The sequence below is a fragment of the Cupressus sempervirens genome, chromosome 2 (assembly GCF_028749045.1).
Source record: "Cupressus sempervirens isolate cs-2001-9-10 chromosome 2, ASM2874904v1, whole genome shotgun sequence".
Lineage (NCBI taxonomy): Eukaryota > Viridiplantae > Streptophyta > Pinopsida > Cupressales > Cupressaceae > Cupressus > Cupressus sempervirens.
This window is the reverse complement of record NC_143119.1, coordinates 619,358,414-619,377,543: the sequence shown is the minus strand read 5'-3', so window position 1 is coordinate 619,377,543 and position 19,130 is coordinate 619,358,414. Positions and strand designations below refer to the sequence as shown.

At 35.3% G+C, this 19,130-nt stretch overlaps 1 protein-coding gene across 1 annotated transcript in view; it reads left to right on the top strand.

Annotated features, from left to right (window-relative positions):
- Positions 1–18,604, top strand: part of LOC149574902 (uncharacterized) — a 130,806-nt gene extending 112,202 nt beyond the window's left edge. Inside the window, exon 8 of the mRNA XM_089814752.1 lies at positions 17,901–18,604. Within this exon, the coding sequence (XP_089670878.1) occupies positions 17,901–18,029 (129 nt within the window). The 3' untranslated portion in view covers positions 18,030–18,604. The remainder of the gene's footprint in view (positions 1–17,900) is intronic.
- The last annotated feature ends 526 nt before the right edge of the window (positions 18,605–19,130 follow it).

Genomic DNA, 19,130 nt, shown 5'->3' with positions numbered 1-19,130 from the left:
AATATCTTATTTTAGACTTGTGGGAGCTCTTGTTATAGCCATGAACTATGGTGTGCAACCGTGTTTCAAAGTCTCTATGGTTGAAAGTAGGCATAAATATAATTCAACCAACCAAGCAACAACCTTCTCTCCACAATGCATCGAATTGGTTCTTGAATGTGTAAAGCATTATCAAAAGAAGTCTGTAGAATATGGAAAAGAGAAGATGATAACTGTGCTATCATAAAAGGCTATTAGGAATGCCTTCGACATACCATCTCACAAGGAGGAAACCTTTTATCACGAAGGAGAAAGCCTTGAAACACTCAAAAGGGTCAAGTAGATGCATGTGTGAAGAGGATGAAAAATAAACGAATGGTTGAGCCATGGAGTCATTACTCTAAAATCTTGAAATTGACTAAGCTGACCATATCAGACTTCAAGAAAGACATTAGTAATCTCATTGTGATGCTAGATGGATTAATGGGAGAACCACAAGGAGGCACCTTCAAGCCTTGGATGTTCTACTTCATAGATAAAATCTCTTCAATAGAGGTGATGTTTGAATGAGCACAAATTATCAGCGCCAACATTGACCACTAGCTAAGAATGAGAACACCAGGTCATTTAACATAACATCCTACCTTGTCTACATATTAGCTAAAGTGTTTAAATTCTAAGGATTGGCAAGGTTGGGAAGATGTGGAATTACTCAAGGAGAGTCCTTAGTGCATAAATGCTATCCATAGCTACACCTTCACAGTCACAAGAACATCAAGATTTTCAATGATGCATTTCCATGAAGGTTGTGAGACAATTGCAAGAGGCTCCACATGTGAGGGTCTTCGAGGAAGCTAAGAAATTGATTGAAGAGCATGGATGCTACATCCAATGTCCCAAGTTCACATATATTCAAATACTTGGAAGTATTGTTTGTCCAAGGAAGCTTTCAATGTACCTTACAAACAAGATTGTCATGGAGGTATCTAGGCAACTACATGCATTTGATAGAATAAAAAAAAAAAAGCACAAGCATAAGCATAACAAGGAGTTAAATTTGACTTCAATAGTGGAAGCGAGACTTGTCCATCACAAGAAGCAAAAGAGACATCAGATGAGGAATTTGAGTACTCTGGACTAGGATTTTATTAGTCAAGAGGAAACTTCGATCCTAAGAGAAAGATTGAAAGAGCATATGGGAACATATACTTCTACATCCCGCATCTAGAGGTCTATTGTGCTAATGCAAGGGATGATTTTTAGGTCAGAAAGAAGATGTTCTCGAGGTTTATAGTAGATATGATTAGAAAGTATAAATCAAAGGGGATTATAGTTCTTGATCAATTGGATGGGAATGATAACATCACTAGAGGAAACTTAAATAGTACTACAAACCATGAGTTGGAAACAACTGATTGGCATGATGATGAGATTAGCCTTAAGGCTTTGATGATTCTAGTTTCGCTCTTTACTCAGCAATGAATGGATGGGAAGATTGCGGATTTGGTAAGGATAGGAGTATCCTTGACATATGATAAGATGATAGAGGTAGAGGAAATTGAAGAAGAATCATTCGAGTAACCTCAAGCATCAAGTAAACAACATTGCGAAGCCAAGAAGGTAAGGAAAACTATTGCAAAGGTTCCACCAAACAGGAGTTTGAGAGAAAATGGGATAAGGATTGGAGAGCCACAAGCCAAGAGACATAAGAAAATTGCTTCACCAACAAAAGAAAGTGCCACTTCGAGACAAGGAATGACCATGCCAACTAAAGGGAAGGAAGTGCTACAAGAGATTTCTTTGGAATAAAAAGAAGAAAGAAAAATAGTATTAGCCAAAGCTCTTCAGGGTATTGTCCATTGAGTTCCTTTGAGATAGAACAAATTCTTTCTCCACAACATGGAAATGAGGCTCAGATGGTAGACACAAGTCCCACCTCCTAATGAGGGCCAAAGCAAAGATGTTGTGAACATACCAGCATAGAACCTAATGTGGAACTGTGAGAATGCACATCACTTGATTGGTTGTAGGATATGATACAAGGAAATCAAAATGATGAGCCTGAACCAATTAAAAATATTGAAGGCTGTTGGGTGGATATTTTGCATTCGATAGTTTTGGGTAAAAATCCAGTTGCAAAATAGGATGACCAGCCACAGCTTGTGAGACAGAGTCTCTCCTAGCTGAAAGGGAATGCTCCCCCTTCTCACCGTTCCTTGGATCAACTCAAGGTAAGCAAGAAGTCGAGAGATTTTATAAAATGGTGTTACCAATCCTTTCTTCTTATCTTTCAAGAAAGATCCACTTACTCGTGGAGTGAGTAATGGACAGGGTGAATCTCTAACTACACTTCTATCAAGAGCTGGAAATAGTGATACCGATAAACCTTCACTAACTCAAAGGCTAGCTGAAAATGTACCGGTTTGGCTCTAAATCCGGTCATACTTCTATATGAAAAAACTTTACAATTAGGGCACAAAGACTCCTAAAAGTAAGAATAACTTAACTATTTTGCGAATTAAGAAAAAAGTATGAGCTACAGACAAAGCTTCTAGCTATATACTTCCACAATTGCTCCTGGTCAAAGCTCTAGCTCCAATTGTTTCTTACTCTTTTCTATTTAATTCACCAGATACAATTAGCAATAACACAAGATAACATGAATCAAAGATAACTTGGATGAATTATAGACAAAGCTTACAACCCACAAATAACAATCTCACTGAATCAAAGTTAAGTCTTGTACTCACTCTCTCAAAAATAGTGCTTACACAAACAAAGTTTTGCTACACAATTTCTCCAGAGCTTTTTTGCATAAAGATAATGATGATATTACAATGAAGGGGCACTCCTTTATATAGGCACAGGAGTTGAGAAAAAGGTGGAGCAATTCAACCAACTTTGACCTAGTCTAACTACAGAAGAAAATAAAGGGTTGCATGCAACTGCACGTGCAACTCGCATTACATCTTTACATGTACATGCAATTCGCATTACATGTAATTACACTTTTCCTTATGTAATACATCTTTTACAACTACTAACATGAAATAAAAAAAAAAACAACAATCTTAAAGATTGTTTCTCAGTGCCTTGAATTTGTCAATGATGTCACACACTGTGGGAAGAGCAGCAATTTCCATAGTCTTTGATATGACTTCTACTCTCACTGCATTTTCATATGCTGATTGCACAACTTTGGAATTTGCTGCTGTATTAATTAACAAGTGTTTTCTCAAGGATTTATACAAGACAAATTTGTTCATTGTGTGCGAACCAAAATTTTCAGAATCTACATCAGCATTGCTCTTAATTTTATATTTGAATTTGCTCTCTCTGCTGCAATAAGATTACCAGATTTATTAGTAACATGACATCCCATCTGTTCCAAATCACAAGTAACACTTGTTTCAATTGATTGACAATCTCCAAAGGTCACCTACAATTTTGTGATCAACTTCCTCAATGTTTCCTCTTTGTAACCAATTAGTCCTTGAAATTTGAAGAACATTTCACATGATGGAAGAATGTCACATGAGACCAAGGCATCCAGATCAAATTTTATCATTTCATCCCAATCATCAAGGATTTCGTTCAAGTTATCTGCTTCTTGAGTCAAAGAAGAAATTAAGTTTCACTCCATTTCATTCATCTTTTTGACATGCTTAAGAACTGTAAATGTCTCTGTGATAGCTCAAACTCTTTCAGAAATGATTTCCTGTATCTAAGACTCGTGGTTGCTCATGATTGCTCTTTGATACATTAGCTAATGCATTTTGAGCATCTTGCAAACAACTCAAACATGATTACTTTCCAATTTCAACCTTTGTAAACTTGTAATCAGAACAAGTTCCTCAACAAGTTTATCCACCAGGGGCTTAGCAATTTCAACAAATTTGGTTTTATCAGAATCAACCAAAATTCTGGAAACAATCTTATCTTTCAAAGATTTGGATTTGGTCTTCTTAATAGGAAGATTGTCCGGAGGAACAACCACTTTCCTCCTCTTCGTTGTTATTTTGCTCAACCATGCAGGAAGACTAAATTTTCATCCGTAGAAGCGGGTACAGTGGAAACCATTGGCATTGATTTTGATTGTATTTCCGTAATGACTAAGCAAGATTCAGTCTGTACAACTGAAGGCATAGGAACATGTTGAGAAGACTCCATCATGAAAAACTCAAATCCTATCAAAAATGTATCAAGTTGGGAAACTTGACCATTGGTAAGAGTTGGAAAATCTTCAAACACATTTGCTAATGATTGTATTGTTCATGCGCAGGGGTGTGAGGAGCAGCAGAGGAAATAGGAAGAGTCATGGTATTAACCTTCAAAACTGGAATGGAAGGAGTGAAAACAATGGAGAATGAATCCACATCATTATCAACCTCATGCAGAAAAGGCTCTTCATGTATAGAAGATGTACAAGCTTGTGCAAGCTTTGGAGGAGATATGATCATAATTTCCCCTTCTTCATCTGAATCTGCTTTATCAGATTTTGTTTCCAGTTCCTCTTCTGATTCTTCCACTAATTTTTGAATCGGTTTAGGAATTTGAGATGAATTAGCTCCTTTTCCACCCTTTGATTTGAATTTGAGGGAAGCATCAAAAGATGAGGTACCATCTTTCCTTGTAATTTCTAGTTGTGATTTCCTACCATGAGGACCAAAACTCCCACAATCCAAGCCCATCTTAGGATTTATTCTTTTAAGGCCTTTACTTTTCAACCATTTGTTAGTGTTTACCAAGATGGATTGAAATCTATCCATGATAGACGTACCTTCCTTTTGTTGCCATTGAATAGGAAAAGCGTATTTCTTATCAAAGCCAGCTTGATGAAACTCCGGATCAAGGATGTTGCCATCAGCTTCAACTTGGAAATCTAAACGGATTTCCAACATGTTAAAATCAATTATTTGTTGCAGGGTTAATCTGCAATAGATCATCTTCATGATGTCAAAATCTGTCCTCATATCTATCCAAATGTCTTCGATGCGATGAACATGAGTGTAAGCTCTTATCATTTGAGAATTCATCTCTCTGTAGTCAAAATCGAATCTGGCTTTGAACTTCTTCAAGGTGATCAACTACAACTATGCTTCCATGTTCTTTGCTTTAGGCACAAAAATGATTGAATAATTGCCAATAGCCAAAGCTTTAGCTAAGGTAATGCCAAAACTAGGCTTATGCAAAGCATGCTGATCACTTTGCACGTTCATGAGTTGTCTACCTAGTTCTATCAAGATGATTCGATTTGTAGCATACCTAGGTAAAGTATAAGACTCACGTTTGAAATATCCAACTCTCAAGTATGTGAAAGTGGGAAATTGAATAAAAATATAGCCATATTGGTTCACCTTCTCCCATGCTGCATTAGATACTCTTTTGATAGATAATTGCTTATTGAACAAGCACCAGAAATGCCCAAAGAAGGCATCTTGGACTCTTTTGTAATGGAATTCACTATTTGCCAAAGTGATTTGGTCATAGTAATCCAAAATAGGAATTTGAAGACAATCTTCTTTGGTAGAAAGACCAGAGAAAGATCCTATGGCAGCAACAATGTAAACAAGATAAGAATTCATGTAGAAGGGCACTAATGTTCTTACATTGCATATCTGCTGGCAAAGTGCAGTATTGATGAGTTCTCTCCAAAAGATGTGTTCTTTATTCTCCATAATTTGAAACATGAACTTATTCATGCATGGCTTGAAATCAGTAGAATCTTTAAGGCCACAAATCCTATTGAGAAGGATGATGAGATCCTTATTTTTTTGTTTGAAATTAGACCGATGAACAATCTTTGGCCATTTGAAGAAATTGCTTCTTTGATTGTCTAACCAGAAAAGGTTGACATACTTCTGATAATTGCCCTTTTGCCCATTCCGGCATGCCAAAGATGGTTCTTTAGTCAAATCAGCACATTCTGCTTTATGTGGAACCTTAAAGATTTTCTCAATGACCTCAGGGTCAAGGCTAATGATAACCTTGCCATCAGTGTCTTTGATAGTCCTTGTCTTGGGAGTAAACTGCTATGCACATCTGAAAATGAGATCAGATTCTATAGCCGCCATGGGAAATGTAGACACCAGGTGAATTTTGTTTCTCTTAATATGCTTCATTTCATGACTAGCTGGAGCTTCAACCCTTTGTAGAAAATCAGCCACATCCACATGACCAAACTTTGTGTCCATCACGTTATCCAGAATAGATATGACTAACGAAGGAGTTGCATGAGCCAATTCTTTATCATATTGATATTTTATTTTGCCGTTGAATTTTGATGGTGAGGACATGTCTTGTGTTTGCGCTGCAACACAAAAATTCCAAAATACAAATACATCATTAGAATGAATCTCCATACAAGTAGATTCTGGATCAGCAGTGAAGATTCAAAAATGGATTGGAGACTTCGCAAATCCGACAAAGTGACTTTAAAGAGAAAGCATATGCATATGTAGTGGAGTGCAGAATGAAATGAACGGAATGTGGAATGAAATGATATGAAAGTGAAAATATGGAAGATGGAATGAAATGAAAATGTGTGATTGTGGAACGCATGGGAATGTGTGAAAATAAAAATTGCTGATTTCAAAAGTGACTTAGTGTTTTCAAGACATTATTGCATAAAAAATGAACACATGTAAGTGCAACATGTAACGGGAGATGGAAGTTGAGATGAGATGTGAATGCGGGTGGAGGATGCACTTCACATGTAAGTGCGAATGAAGGATGAGATGGAAAGCATAAACAAATGTAGAAACATGTATTTGCTCATGGAGGCGCAAATGCATATGGAGGGATGGAAATGGAAAATGGAAGAGGGATAATGAGTTTTATAGTGACTTTTGGTGAAAAGGCGAAGTTAAAGCACATGGGAGATGAAAATGACATCTTTTTTATTTTCAAAATGTGACTTTTAATCAAAATTGGACCTTTTGGATGCAATTATATGTAAGACATTTCGTGTAATTGTCTCATGCAAATGAATGCGGAAAGTGAGATGAGTGAAAGTGGAAGTGGAAAATGAGATTACATGCATGCGTGGATGGTGAATGAGATGGAAAACATGTAATTGCATTCGTTGAGTGAGAGATGAGATGTTATGACACAAAAAGGGAAAGTGGAATGTGATGATGCTTTCGCATGTAATGAAGCAAAAACAGGTTCTTGGGAAGTAGAGAAAAACTGGCAAGCAAGCACAAAGCACAAAACACAAAAGAAAAACGCACCTTTAGAAAGTGACTCAAACATACCAAGATGCAATGCACTTCAACACTCAAATTCAAAATTGGGACTTGGAAAAGAACCAAAAATATGAAAATGAACAAAAACTTCATTTTTAAAGGAAAAATGCACTTTCCATGGCAAAGATTTTAACAAGTGGCAACTATCAGGTAATTACATGCATAAAATCAGCAAGATAAGCATGAATTAAAAGTAAGAAAGAAAGAGTCCACTTACATGTGTCAAAAATGAAGGAAAAGGATGCTCCAATGTTTGAAATTTTTTTCAAAAACACTTGAACCTTTCAAACTTTTGCAAATTTGAATGAGAGAAGGCAGCAAACAATGCATTTTAGGTGGAAGATGCCAAAACGTGCCCTATCATTGCTCTAAATCCCATCATTTTTGGATTACATGCATATGGGACATTTTTAATAAAAATGTTTTCTCCAAGGCACATGATCAAATGTTTTGATCATTAAACACCAAAACATGTGCCGAAATGCAATGTAATCTCCAAAATATACCAAATCGAGTCCTTCTTGAGCAAAAACGTGGGTCAAAAATGGATCTATTTGGAGTTATTTCCAAAATCGTGCCCTAGATGAGAGCTTCCAAATACGTTTTTTAGCTTGTTGAATCCATTTTAAATGCAAGACAAATCATTGCCAACCAAAAACACCTCCAATAGAAGAGATCTCATGCAAATCCATTGAGAAAATCTCAACTTATGATCAAAATCGGGTTCTTGGAGGGTAAAAACATATTTTTCTTCAAAAATGGACTTTTAAAGTGTCATTGAATATATTAAAATATGTTTTTTGATAAAAAACGGACCTTTTTGGGTCACCTACATATTTTAAAATGTGCATCTCATCAAAATCACACTTTTTGAGTGCCATTACATGTTTTAAAATATGCCCATAGGCAAAATCAAACCTTTTGGGGCAGGAAGCATGTTTTAAAATGCATCTCACTTTTTAGATGTTAAATGCAGAACTTTATATGCAGTGACATGTAAAATATCCACTTTTGATGGATTTAACATATTATTGTATATAAAATGTCCACTTCTGAAGACTTTAAGTCATTTAATTCACTTAAATTTATAAAAATGTTACAAAATCGGCCATAAAGAATATTTATCTATCATATTTTAAAATATAATATATAAACATTATTTAAAAAGTAACATTTAAATATACATTTGATTTAAAAACCAAAAATTAAATTGGAACTATATAGTTATGAATTATGTCACAAGGTTCGCCGAATTTTCGGCTACAAATTCGAATTTCGGCGAATTTGAAAAAAACAGAAAAAATTTGTTGGAATTCGTTACAAGTTCGCTGCAGTTTGTTGAAGAAGAATTTTCTACGACTTCCACGAGTTAAAAAGGAAACATCTACATTTGTGTTTAGGGTATAAGAGATTTTCTGTCTTCTGCATCTATCCATCCCTTCCGTGTTCTGAATCTGTTTGCTTAATAATGAGATTTGTCGTGTTCTGAATCTGTCCGCTTAGCAATGAGATTTGTCATGTTGTGGATGTGTTCATAATAATGTGCCCATACGAATTTCTACAGTTGCAGGTAGTCGGCCCTTTCATCTGTAGGTAGTCATCTGTTACATTAGGTTTTTTCGACCATCTATATGCTCCGAAAATCCGTGAGTTTTACACACCATGTCATTTAAACGCAACAAAGATATATATATTGCAAGTATTGAAAAAATCGCATGTTTTAACATATGGTATGTAAATAGAATAAAATTTATTATTTTATTTATTTATTAATGTTACAATATAATTTTAACTATGTTATTAACTAATAGTATTTTAGTATTTTTACTTGGTGTTTTGTATTTTAAAAAATGAATTTAATATATATTTTTTATAGTTAAAACTAAAATATTATATATTTTTTTCAAAATAAACTGTAGTGATTATTTATTTTGTTTCGAATCTATAATGTTTTGTAATATTAAATTCGTTTAAATTTTACTGGATATATTATGTTTTGGATATATTATTATTATTATATTTAAATAAAATTTATATTAGGCGAATTTAATGTTGAATTTTTTTCAATTTTTTTTCTATGCTGAACTTTATCCGAATTTTATTGTTGCCAAACTCAAATTCGAATTTGAACCTTGTGACTTAGGTTATGAAGTTTCTTTTTAACATAAAGTGCACTATAGTCACTTTAAGTTAAAAATTTAAAGTTAAAGTAACTTAGAAGCATAACAAAATGTGAACATAAGTTATATCTATCAAAAAGCTAAAGTCAAATTGAAAATATAACATCATATTTTTAATTTGTGCTGTTGCATCAAAAAGGTCCACTTTTGAGACACTAAAACGAGCATATCTCTTGACTGACAACTTTGATTGACCTCTAGGTTAGACTGAATCGAAGGGGAAATCGAAAGGCATGACATGAGCAAAACCAAAGGACAAAAAACTAACAAACACAAACTCAAAAACAAAGAATGGACAATGAAAGTTTTAAAAATCAAGCAAAGGCTTGACAGAAAGCAAAACGAAAAAGACTTGATGACGGCCTTCAGTAAAACAATTTGGTATATGAATTGAAATTGATCAATCAATCAACATTAAACAATTAAATATCAAATTCAAGCTTAGAAAGTTTCGTGCTTTTACCAACATTTTGTGGTGATAAAATGTAGGACAACAAAGACATTGTACAACAAGTTGGAGGAGAGAAGGAGAGTTAGCCAACAGGATGGGTGGCCAAGGTGATTGGAGATGATTCAGGGACCTATAAGGTTCAATTGCCATTCCAAAGGCAAACAAAGCAAGAGGTAGCATTCAGCCTCAGGATTATGAGATAGTTGAACATGAATTGGAAGCTACTACAAAGAAAATAGAATACGAGGAAGCCCAAGATGCTCTTAAGGGCATACAAAACAAAGTGAATAAGGAAGTTACAAAGAAGAACAAACATAAAGAGGAGAATAAGAGATTGAGAGCATCCTATAGGAATGTCTTCAAACCAATCCAATAGAGAAATCACACATTTGAACCACCTCTCATTGTAGAGGGAAGATATTGACAGTGCAGAGGGTTCAAGGACATCGATTCAATTCAAGAGACTTGAGCTTGGATGGAGGGGAACAATCTTTCTTCTAGAGATTGTGGGACAATTTCAAACACTAATAGAACTTAGAGGGACATTTTATGCTTTTAGCAACCTTTGGGAGGAATTTCAGCTTATCAAGAACAAGACCATACCTCAATTGCAGGATATGAAAAAAGTTCCTAATCAACAATTGGAAAGGAGGAAGGTGATCAAGGTAGGAGGGATGAAGGATATAACAACATCATATTTTTCGTCTTGGCATTTCCATCTTGAACAAGATTGAAGAAGCCATAGGAGTAATGAAGGTTGCCTTCTACTTTGAGAAGAAGAGAGAAGAAAATACAAGCTTCGAAATTTTGAAGGAAAGATTGGGAGTTCTCACTTCAAAGGAGAATGGTATCATCACAATAGAGTATTTATGGAGACTTTCAAGGTTCTCTTGGCCTCAACCCAAGATAATGTAGGAGAGTGGGAGAAAACAATTGCTACAACTAAATCTGAAATGGACTTGGCAGATTGGATAATTCAGAATACACCCATGCCTCCAATGAATGTGCTTAACAATATTGTGTTAGGCTGGCAAAGAAAGAAAGAGACAAGGGAAACAATATATTGGATGATAATTTGATGTTAAGCCTAAGCAGCAAACCATTCTCTCATTTGTTGGTAGTCTAGATGCTTAATACTGATGGGCCCACATTTTGGTGCCATTTGGTTGGTTGTCACTATTTTGTAATTTTTCTATTGACTCATTTTGGGATTCATGAATCTCATGGGCCGATGAGGTGACAACCCTAATTCGGTTTTGTAGGATTTAATTTGTGCCATTGATTCTAATTTAATCTTTGTTGTTCATTGTACTTGAGCTCCCTATATAAGGAGTGCTCATTTCCTTTCTAAAAGGGAGATGTTGGACTATTGTTGCTAAGATAATGCAAAACTTGCTTTACTTTTCATTGTTGTGTTTTGCATGGTGATTTGTTGCAAAAAAGTTTGAATTATTGCATTGTTATCTTCATCCTCACTCATAATAGATTTCATTTCAAGTTGTTGAGATTGATTAGAATAGAAGTTTTTTAAAGCAGTATAATTGGATGGGAGTAATTGTGGATGTTTACTTGCTAGACACAAATATAAACTAGGCCATTGGCAGCTTGCTGATTGTAAGCATGACCTGTGTGGGGATCTGGTTATTGAAAGTACTTCAATTGATTTTCAAACTTTAGTTTGCATCTATGGTTGGGACTGAAGAGGAGATATTGTTTTGAAAACCATTTGAGTATACCTTAGAAGCTTGCACTAGGTGGGTGGAGTTGCTGACAAATTTTCAATTATTAGAGTCCAAGCGCATCCATGCTTCTTTACATTCATAATTAGCAGTAGCAGTAAAAGTTAAACTTGAGTTTAAGAGTTGGAAATCAAAACTATATCTTTATTGCGCATTGTGAAGCCAAATCTTTAGAAATTCCAATTGACAAGTGTTGAAAAACAATGTAGGTCCCCTTAGTGATCCCAACAAATTATGTTATTTCATTGAGTATTGATAATTGAAGGAACTTTTGAAGTCATTTCATGATCTTACTTTGCATGCCTAGCAAAAGAAGTGGCCTTAGTCAAGAGAGGTTTGAGTGTTTGATGGTTCTCAAAACATTGCTTGTTTGATTTTGTATGTTGTAGTGGAACAAAACTCACATCAACAAGTGGTCAGAGACAACACAATAGTGTTTTGAGCATTTCAAGGAAGAGATGTCATGTTGCCCATTGTTAGCTGTTCCAAATTTCACCAAACGATTTGAGCTACAATGTGATGCTTTAGGTGATGGGATTGGTGTGGTTTGAATGTAGGAAAACCATCCCATAAGTTATGATAGCACAAAGTTGAGAAGGGTGGAGGGGCTATTTTATCTACAATCTGGAGATATTGGCAATTATGCACGTGTTGGCTAAATTCAAGTCTTATTTGGTAGGCGGTAGATTTGTGATTAAAATAAACGATAATAACATTAAATATTTCATGATCCAGAGGTAAGAAAAATGTAGTGGTGGATGCGCTCTCATGGAGGCCACATGCAAGCTCCGTGGTAGAGATATCAGCTGATCGGAAGGAGAGTATTGTTGTAGAATATGCCAAGGATTAGTGGGCATCACGTTTGATTGAGGGCACATTTCAGGATGACGAGTATATAGTAATTGGTGACCTCATATTCTATGAGAATATAATCTACTTAGTGCCTCCTCACAGTAAGGAGAGGATTCTGAGGATATTCAATGATGCTTCATTGGCTGGTCGCCCAGAATTCTGTAAGACATACAAGTAGATCTAGGTGAGGTTCACATGGAAGGGACTTACAAATGAAGTTCAGACTTATGTTAGGGAGTGTCCATTAAGCTAGCAGAAAAAGAATGAGCACACATTTCCAACTGGGTTACTTCATCCCTTACCACTTCCAGATAAATAATGGGAGAGTATATACATGAACTTCATTACAAGACTGCCCAAGGTGCATTTTAAGGACTGCATATATGTGGTTGTTGGTAGATTGACAAAATTTGCAGAGTGTTTTGCTCTTGCAGCCACCTACATAGCAGCCCAAGTGGGCTGACTTGTTTAACGAGGTGTTTAGGTTACATGGGGTACAATGGAATTTAGAGTGACAGATCCCTAAGCTCCCGAGTCTATTCAGATATGGACTTTCCAAGTTGAGCGGTATGAAACTCGCTTCCAACACTAGATGGCCAGACAGAGATAGTGAACTAGTGATTAGAAGGTAATATGCAGAATTATGTGTCAAGATAGCAGCTTGGGACAAATGGTTACATTTGGGTGAGCATTGCTACAATACCACCTACAACATGACTCCATTTATGGTACTGTATGGGCATGAAGCCCAAAAATTCATGGATTTACTCTTTGGTGGTAACAAGGTGAATAGTGAAAAAGATTTGTTGCACGAGAGGACATTCTTAGGGCATTGAAGGAGAACATATAATAGGTACAGAACCAACAAAAGGTATATGTGGATCAACACAGGGTTGAGTGCAACTTTGCAATTGGTGATATGGTTTATGATTTTATTTGATACCCCAACCCTACAATCTTCTTTGGAGAAGAGTGGTTCTAAGAAACTTGAGCAACATTTTTACAGTCCATTCAGATTCACTTAGCACATTGGGGAGGTGGCTTACAAGCTTGAGTTTTCTGCAGTAGTAAGGTGCATACTGTATTCCATGTCTCCAAACTCAAAAAGACTTTAAGCCATAATCTAGTACCATCAATAAAGTTTTAGCCCCCTGCATGATGAGGGGAGGTTGATATTGGTTCTAGAGGAAATCATTGATACCAGGGCTAGGTTTTTTTTGAGGAGAACAATTAAGGAATATCTTGTTAAGTGGAGGTATGTGCTAGTGAAGGATGCTACATGGAAGAGTGAATAGATATTTTAACATAGATAATTAAACTTGCTCAATGACAAGCAATTTTGGGAAGGGCAGACTGTTATGTCCCTTCTAGTGTTCACTATGCAGTGTTGTCGTTAACCTATTTATCCATGTTCCCGTAGGCTAAGCAGGACATATGGGACTTAGAGGCCATTTTGCCCAGACAATTTCAGTTACAAAACATTCTTAGGTGTTTGAGGCAGTATTGGGAACACTTAGTTTTTCTAGTAAGTCATTCAGGATATGATTGGAATTTGGACCTCTAGTGCTAGTGCCATGTCGATGGGAGAATTTATTATCATTAATATGATTTATTGGGCATTAATAAACTAAGTTTAGAAAGTTAAATTTAAAATTTAAATATTTAACTTCATTAATGCATAGTTTATAGTTTGTGGGAAATATTTAAATTAAATGACCCTTTTATTCTAAAACACATTAGAGACTTCATTTGTAAAAAGGGTGTTATGTATTTATCCCACCTTGTCTAAATGAACGTATGAGCTCTTTTCATAGCATTATAAAAGGAATTCAAGAGATCTCTTCTAGCATGATGGGGAAATATATGAAATAAATGAAAATATTGGAGAAGCTCTTTGAAGGTTTCAGAGGATGTAAACTCGTGAATAGCATTCTTGTTTTTGTTGAAAGACTCAAGTTTCAAGGAAGATATCTTGCTGCTACAGTAACGTGCTATATTGCTGGTTATTTAGCATCATTTGGTGAGAGTAATTCATGTTGTTTAAGTTAGGATGAGCCCAAAGTTGAGTTGGGAGGAAGAATAGAAGGGCCATACAAGTCCGTGATCACACAGAAACGCAACCCCCAGGTCTGCAACTGCCAAATATAAGTTGCAGCATTCTGAAACTGCAATATATTGGGCCATACAGATAAATAAATTGAGAGTGCTGTAACGGCCTGTAGCTGTATACGAGGTCCTGTACAAGCTATAAAAAGGGTCAAATCAGATCTGTAACAGAATCTGGAGCTGCATTTGTGGTAGGCAGTTAATTAGTGTTGGTTTGAATGAGAAATAAACTATTTTTTATGTAATATTGGTCTCCATTTTCCAGTATTGAATATTAACTCAATTTTGAATTTTCTGTTGGAATTACTGAAATAAATTGAGTTATTCAATATTTGGTTGTCATCAATATTAATACAATAGTTGATGCAATTTTTTAATTCTTTGTTAATTACCATTAGTGCAATATAGTGTTTCTTGTGTTTGGATTGGTTTGATATCTATTTTCAAAGGAAAGAAAGTTGACAAATAGGGCAGACCTTTTTGCTTTCATAGGCTACTTAAATTTTTTGTTGTAGAGAGGAATTGGTCTACTATATTTTCATTCATTTAGTCAAGAGGAATGCTCTTAGGTCCAGATAATCAAAGAAGTAGGTGGTTGTGCATAGAATCTTGTGGCTACACAATTCGCATACTTTTGAGTATTTTTAGAATCTAGCTTTTCGATGGAATCTAGAATACATTGGAAGAGGCAACCCCTCATAGTGTAGTGATTTCAATTTTAATATTTATGCAATGTTATTGATTAGAGATGGTTGCATATTTGTTGTGTTTTTGTCATTTTATAGTTGAAAGTTGCAGATATTGAGCATTTTGTTGTAATTTTTATATAATATATTTTCGTGTCGACGATGAAAGCAATAAACTTAATGTCAATTTTTTTGTCAACTCTCGTAATATCTTAATTAAGGTCAATAGTTATATATTAAGCTTCTCTAATATCTATGATAAATGCTTGATAAATGTTACTATATGAATATTTGAAAATTATTTTCATTTTATGATTCTTTCTATTGTTTAACAACTCTACCTTCTTGTCCCATGAAAAATGGCTTAAAAGACCCATTCTGGAAGCATCTAATAGGGAATCTTCACACAACATCTGTGAAATGGGTCCCAAGGCTCTCTGCAATGAAAACACATTTTCTTTCTCTGTAGGTCATTTAGCTGCTCACCGTCCAACCTGTTGGATTCAATTTTGTCTGGTTTCATTCCCAGGTTTGTTGACCTTACCCTTATGAAGAAATCCCTTGGAACAAAACTTGTTTGTAAAAGTAGAAGCCTCCATATCTCTATCTTTATTGAAATGCAATTCTAGATCTTTCTTCTTAAACTTCTCTATCAGTCTTTCTATTAACTTTGCACAAGAGATAATCTGATCTTGATCCATTGTTATCCTTCCATGATACCACTAATTGCATGCAATGCCATCCAGATTTATTGCTTCATTTTGATTATTTCTTCCTTAGGCATGGGATTAAGCTGAAAATATGTCTTCCCTAAGCCATCAAAGCGAGGAAGAGTTACCTTCCCAACCTTTTTCTGTAAATCACAATCTTGTGCTTTGCCTCTAGCACGATGTCTATGCTTTCTTCTGACAACATTATTATCCCTTAATGAATTAGCTTGCTGAAGCTCTGGTTCTCTATTCGTCCAATCTTGCATGAACTGAGGCTCATTATCAACCTGTGGTTGAGCCCCAGGCAGAAAGGTAGGCATAAAAGGTCTAGAAGTTATTGTTCTTGTTCACATGAACTGAGGCTCATTTATCAACCTGTGGTTGAGCCCCAGGCAGAGAGGTAGGCATAAAAGGTCTAGAAGTTATTGTTCTTGTTCACTGATTTGCATTCCTACTATGTATTTGAGTTTTCTTGTTGACTCTTGGTGGACAAATATTGTTTCCATTATTTTCACCCACAGTTACTCCCATGTGTCAAGTCATTAATGCTGTCAACAATTCAAGGCATTGATTTGTTACTCGCGCTTTCAACTTTGCAGCTTGTGCTCTCCTCTTTGTGGCCTGTTTTTCTCTAACAAGACCATCCATCAAGTTCACAAAATGCTCCTCTCTGGGATCTCTAATATCTCTACCGCCCATGTTATCTGTTCTGTTTCCTCCTATTGCCCTCTATTCTTCTATAACCAAATTTGTATTAGACATATTCCTGTGAGTGTTATAGTGATGTTTGAAAGGTTGTTGATCAAATCCCAACACATCACTGCTTTATCATGCTGAACCCTTGAGGTTGGTGGGATACACTGCTCTGATACCACAGGAAAGGTTTTCAGTCTGTGTGCTTAGAGAAATAGACAAATGATGCGGAAAGATTATATTTGTAGTCTCACAACAGATGTGTGTATATTGCAATGATATACGAGTGAAATAACAATATACAGAAATTCCTACAACCAACAAAAAAGTGATAGTACACTATTGTAGCAAACTAGTGATATACAGAAGTCTTAATTTCATTGCAAACAATTATTTGGCATACCAATTTACTGATCCTACAATCTAGCAAACAACAGAAGCAATAATTAGCTACTTTGATGTACTGAACCCTAAGTTGCCAGTTCAGATTCGGGTTTAGAATTTGTTTAAATTTTATTTGGGGTGGGTTTGAATTTGTTTTGGGTTTGTCGAAACAAAAATATATGTTGTTCTAAAATACACACACATACACACATACAGTCACACATATGCAGCAGCAAATAAGTTCATAGGCCAGTATGGTAATAGTAAAGCAAGATAGCAAAATACACCACCGTATATATATTAACGTTTTAAAGTTTAAACCCATAAGAAAAATTCTCTTCACAGAGCCATCTAATGTTCAGACAGCTTAGGATGGATGCAGGCAGTCAATAATTTATTAATTTCTCATTTGAAGTGGCAGCATAACCATGAGATTAGATCAGACTGGACACTTGGTCCAGAAAGCAAAGATTCTTGGATGCTTGATTTTGTTAAATGTTGTAGTTCTAACAGGAGATATATGATCATTTACTGGTTGTCATATTAACAATCTTTTCCTGCTTGCATGAAAAGTTGAAAATGGAAATGAAGGGTAGATAATTAGTGGGCGACTACTCTTAGAAATAAAAGTTGGCATTCTTTCTTGGAATGGACTTGTATTTTCAGAAAACATGGTTAAAATATGATCATGACATTATTGAAAGTGTTGCTTATTACTTGGCATTTTTGGTGTTTGGCAGCAAGTAAATAACAACTGCATATTTTGCTGGTCTAGTCAAAATGACCTGTATTTTTAGCAGACATGGTTATAATATGTAACAAATACATTAATGGAAGTGTTTGTTATTGTCTGGTATTTTTGGTGTTTGGCAGCAAGGAAATAACAATCACATATTTTGCTGGTCTTGCCAAAACCATTTCTGTGCACTGTGTCGTAAGATGGTAAGACGCAGCTCTGACCATTATGGACCAAAGGGATGCAAACAGCATACAGCAGATTAACCTGTTATAAATGTTCTCTGATTGAAAGACTTCTGAAAATGACCTAAGATCATCTAAAGGATATGCCACATCTTTACAATGGCTTCACAAGTATTTGCCCTTGAAGCTATTCATCTTTCAGCTTTACAGATCGATGTTTCAGTTAAGGTTTAATTGTATCTTATACTTCCAACGGGCATATGATTGTGCTCTTTGTTTTACATTGTTCCAGTGTTTATATATATAAATTGGTTCTTTTACATCAATATTCGTTTCCTGTTCCATTGAAGGAAAATAATGAATGTGTGGCAATCAGTTGTGAAGAAATATTGTTCAAGGTATATTGCCTGAAGGTTATATGCTAATTGTAGTATCAGTGTAATGTTGTCATTCTCAAAGAGCAGTGCTGCTGCTCTAAATATTCCCTTGGTTTGTTTAGCAACAGAGTTGAGGCACTTATAAAGGAACGGCCTTTAATTATTATATATTTTTTCAATATGTAAGTATTTCCTTTAGAGGGAATGAATTGTTAGATTTGTGGTTTTAGCTCTACGTTATGATTTGCAATAAAATTACAATTTTGCATTACAGATAAATGTTGTTTATTCTTAAATTCTAACTCAATGTTTTTGGAGTCCTTGATGCATTCATTATTAAAATCTGAAAAAGGCATCAAGGAAATGTCATTGTTAGATTTGAAGTTGTAGCTCTGAATGACCTGTTAAATAATAAACTGAATATTTTTTTGCTTTGCACATTAATTTATTTCTATGTAAATTCCAACTTTTGCATCATATGCTTATAAAGTTATACATGTATTGCTTATCATAGTCAAGTTGATTATACGAAGCATTCCTTTTTTTGTGTTCTTTCCTTCATGTGATGTATCTTTAAAAGATAATATTTTGGGGCCACGAGAGACACCTTGTAAGAGAGATCACATTGAATCGCTTACATTGAATTGCAATGTGATCTTACAGTCTCTGTTAACAATTCTAATAGTTTCAAATGGCAATGCTATGAGAGAGCACAATGCTTTGTTCCTCTTACAGTTCCTTTCTGTTGCCCATTTCTGTAGTGATGTCTCCAATCTTCTTGTGCTGCCGTCTGAGCTAAATCTTA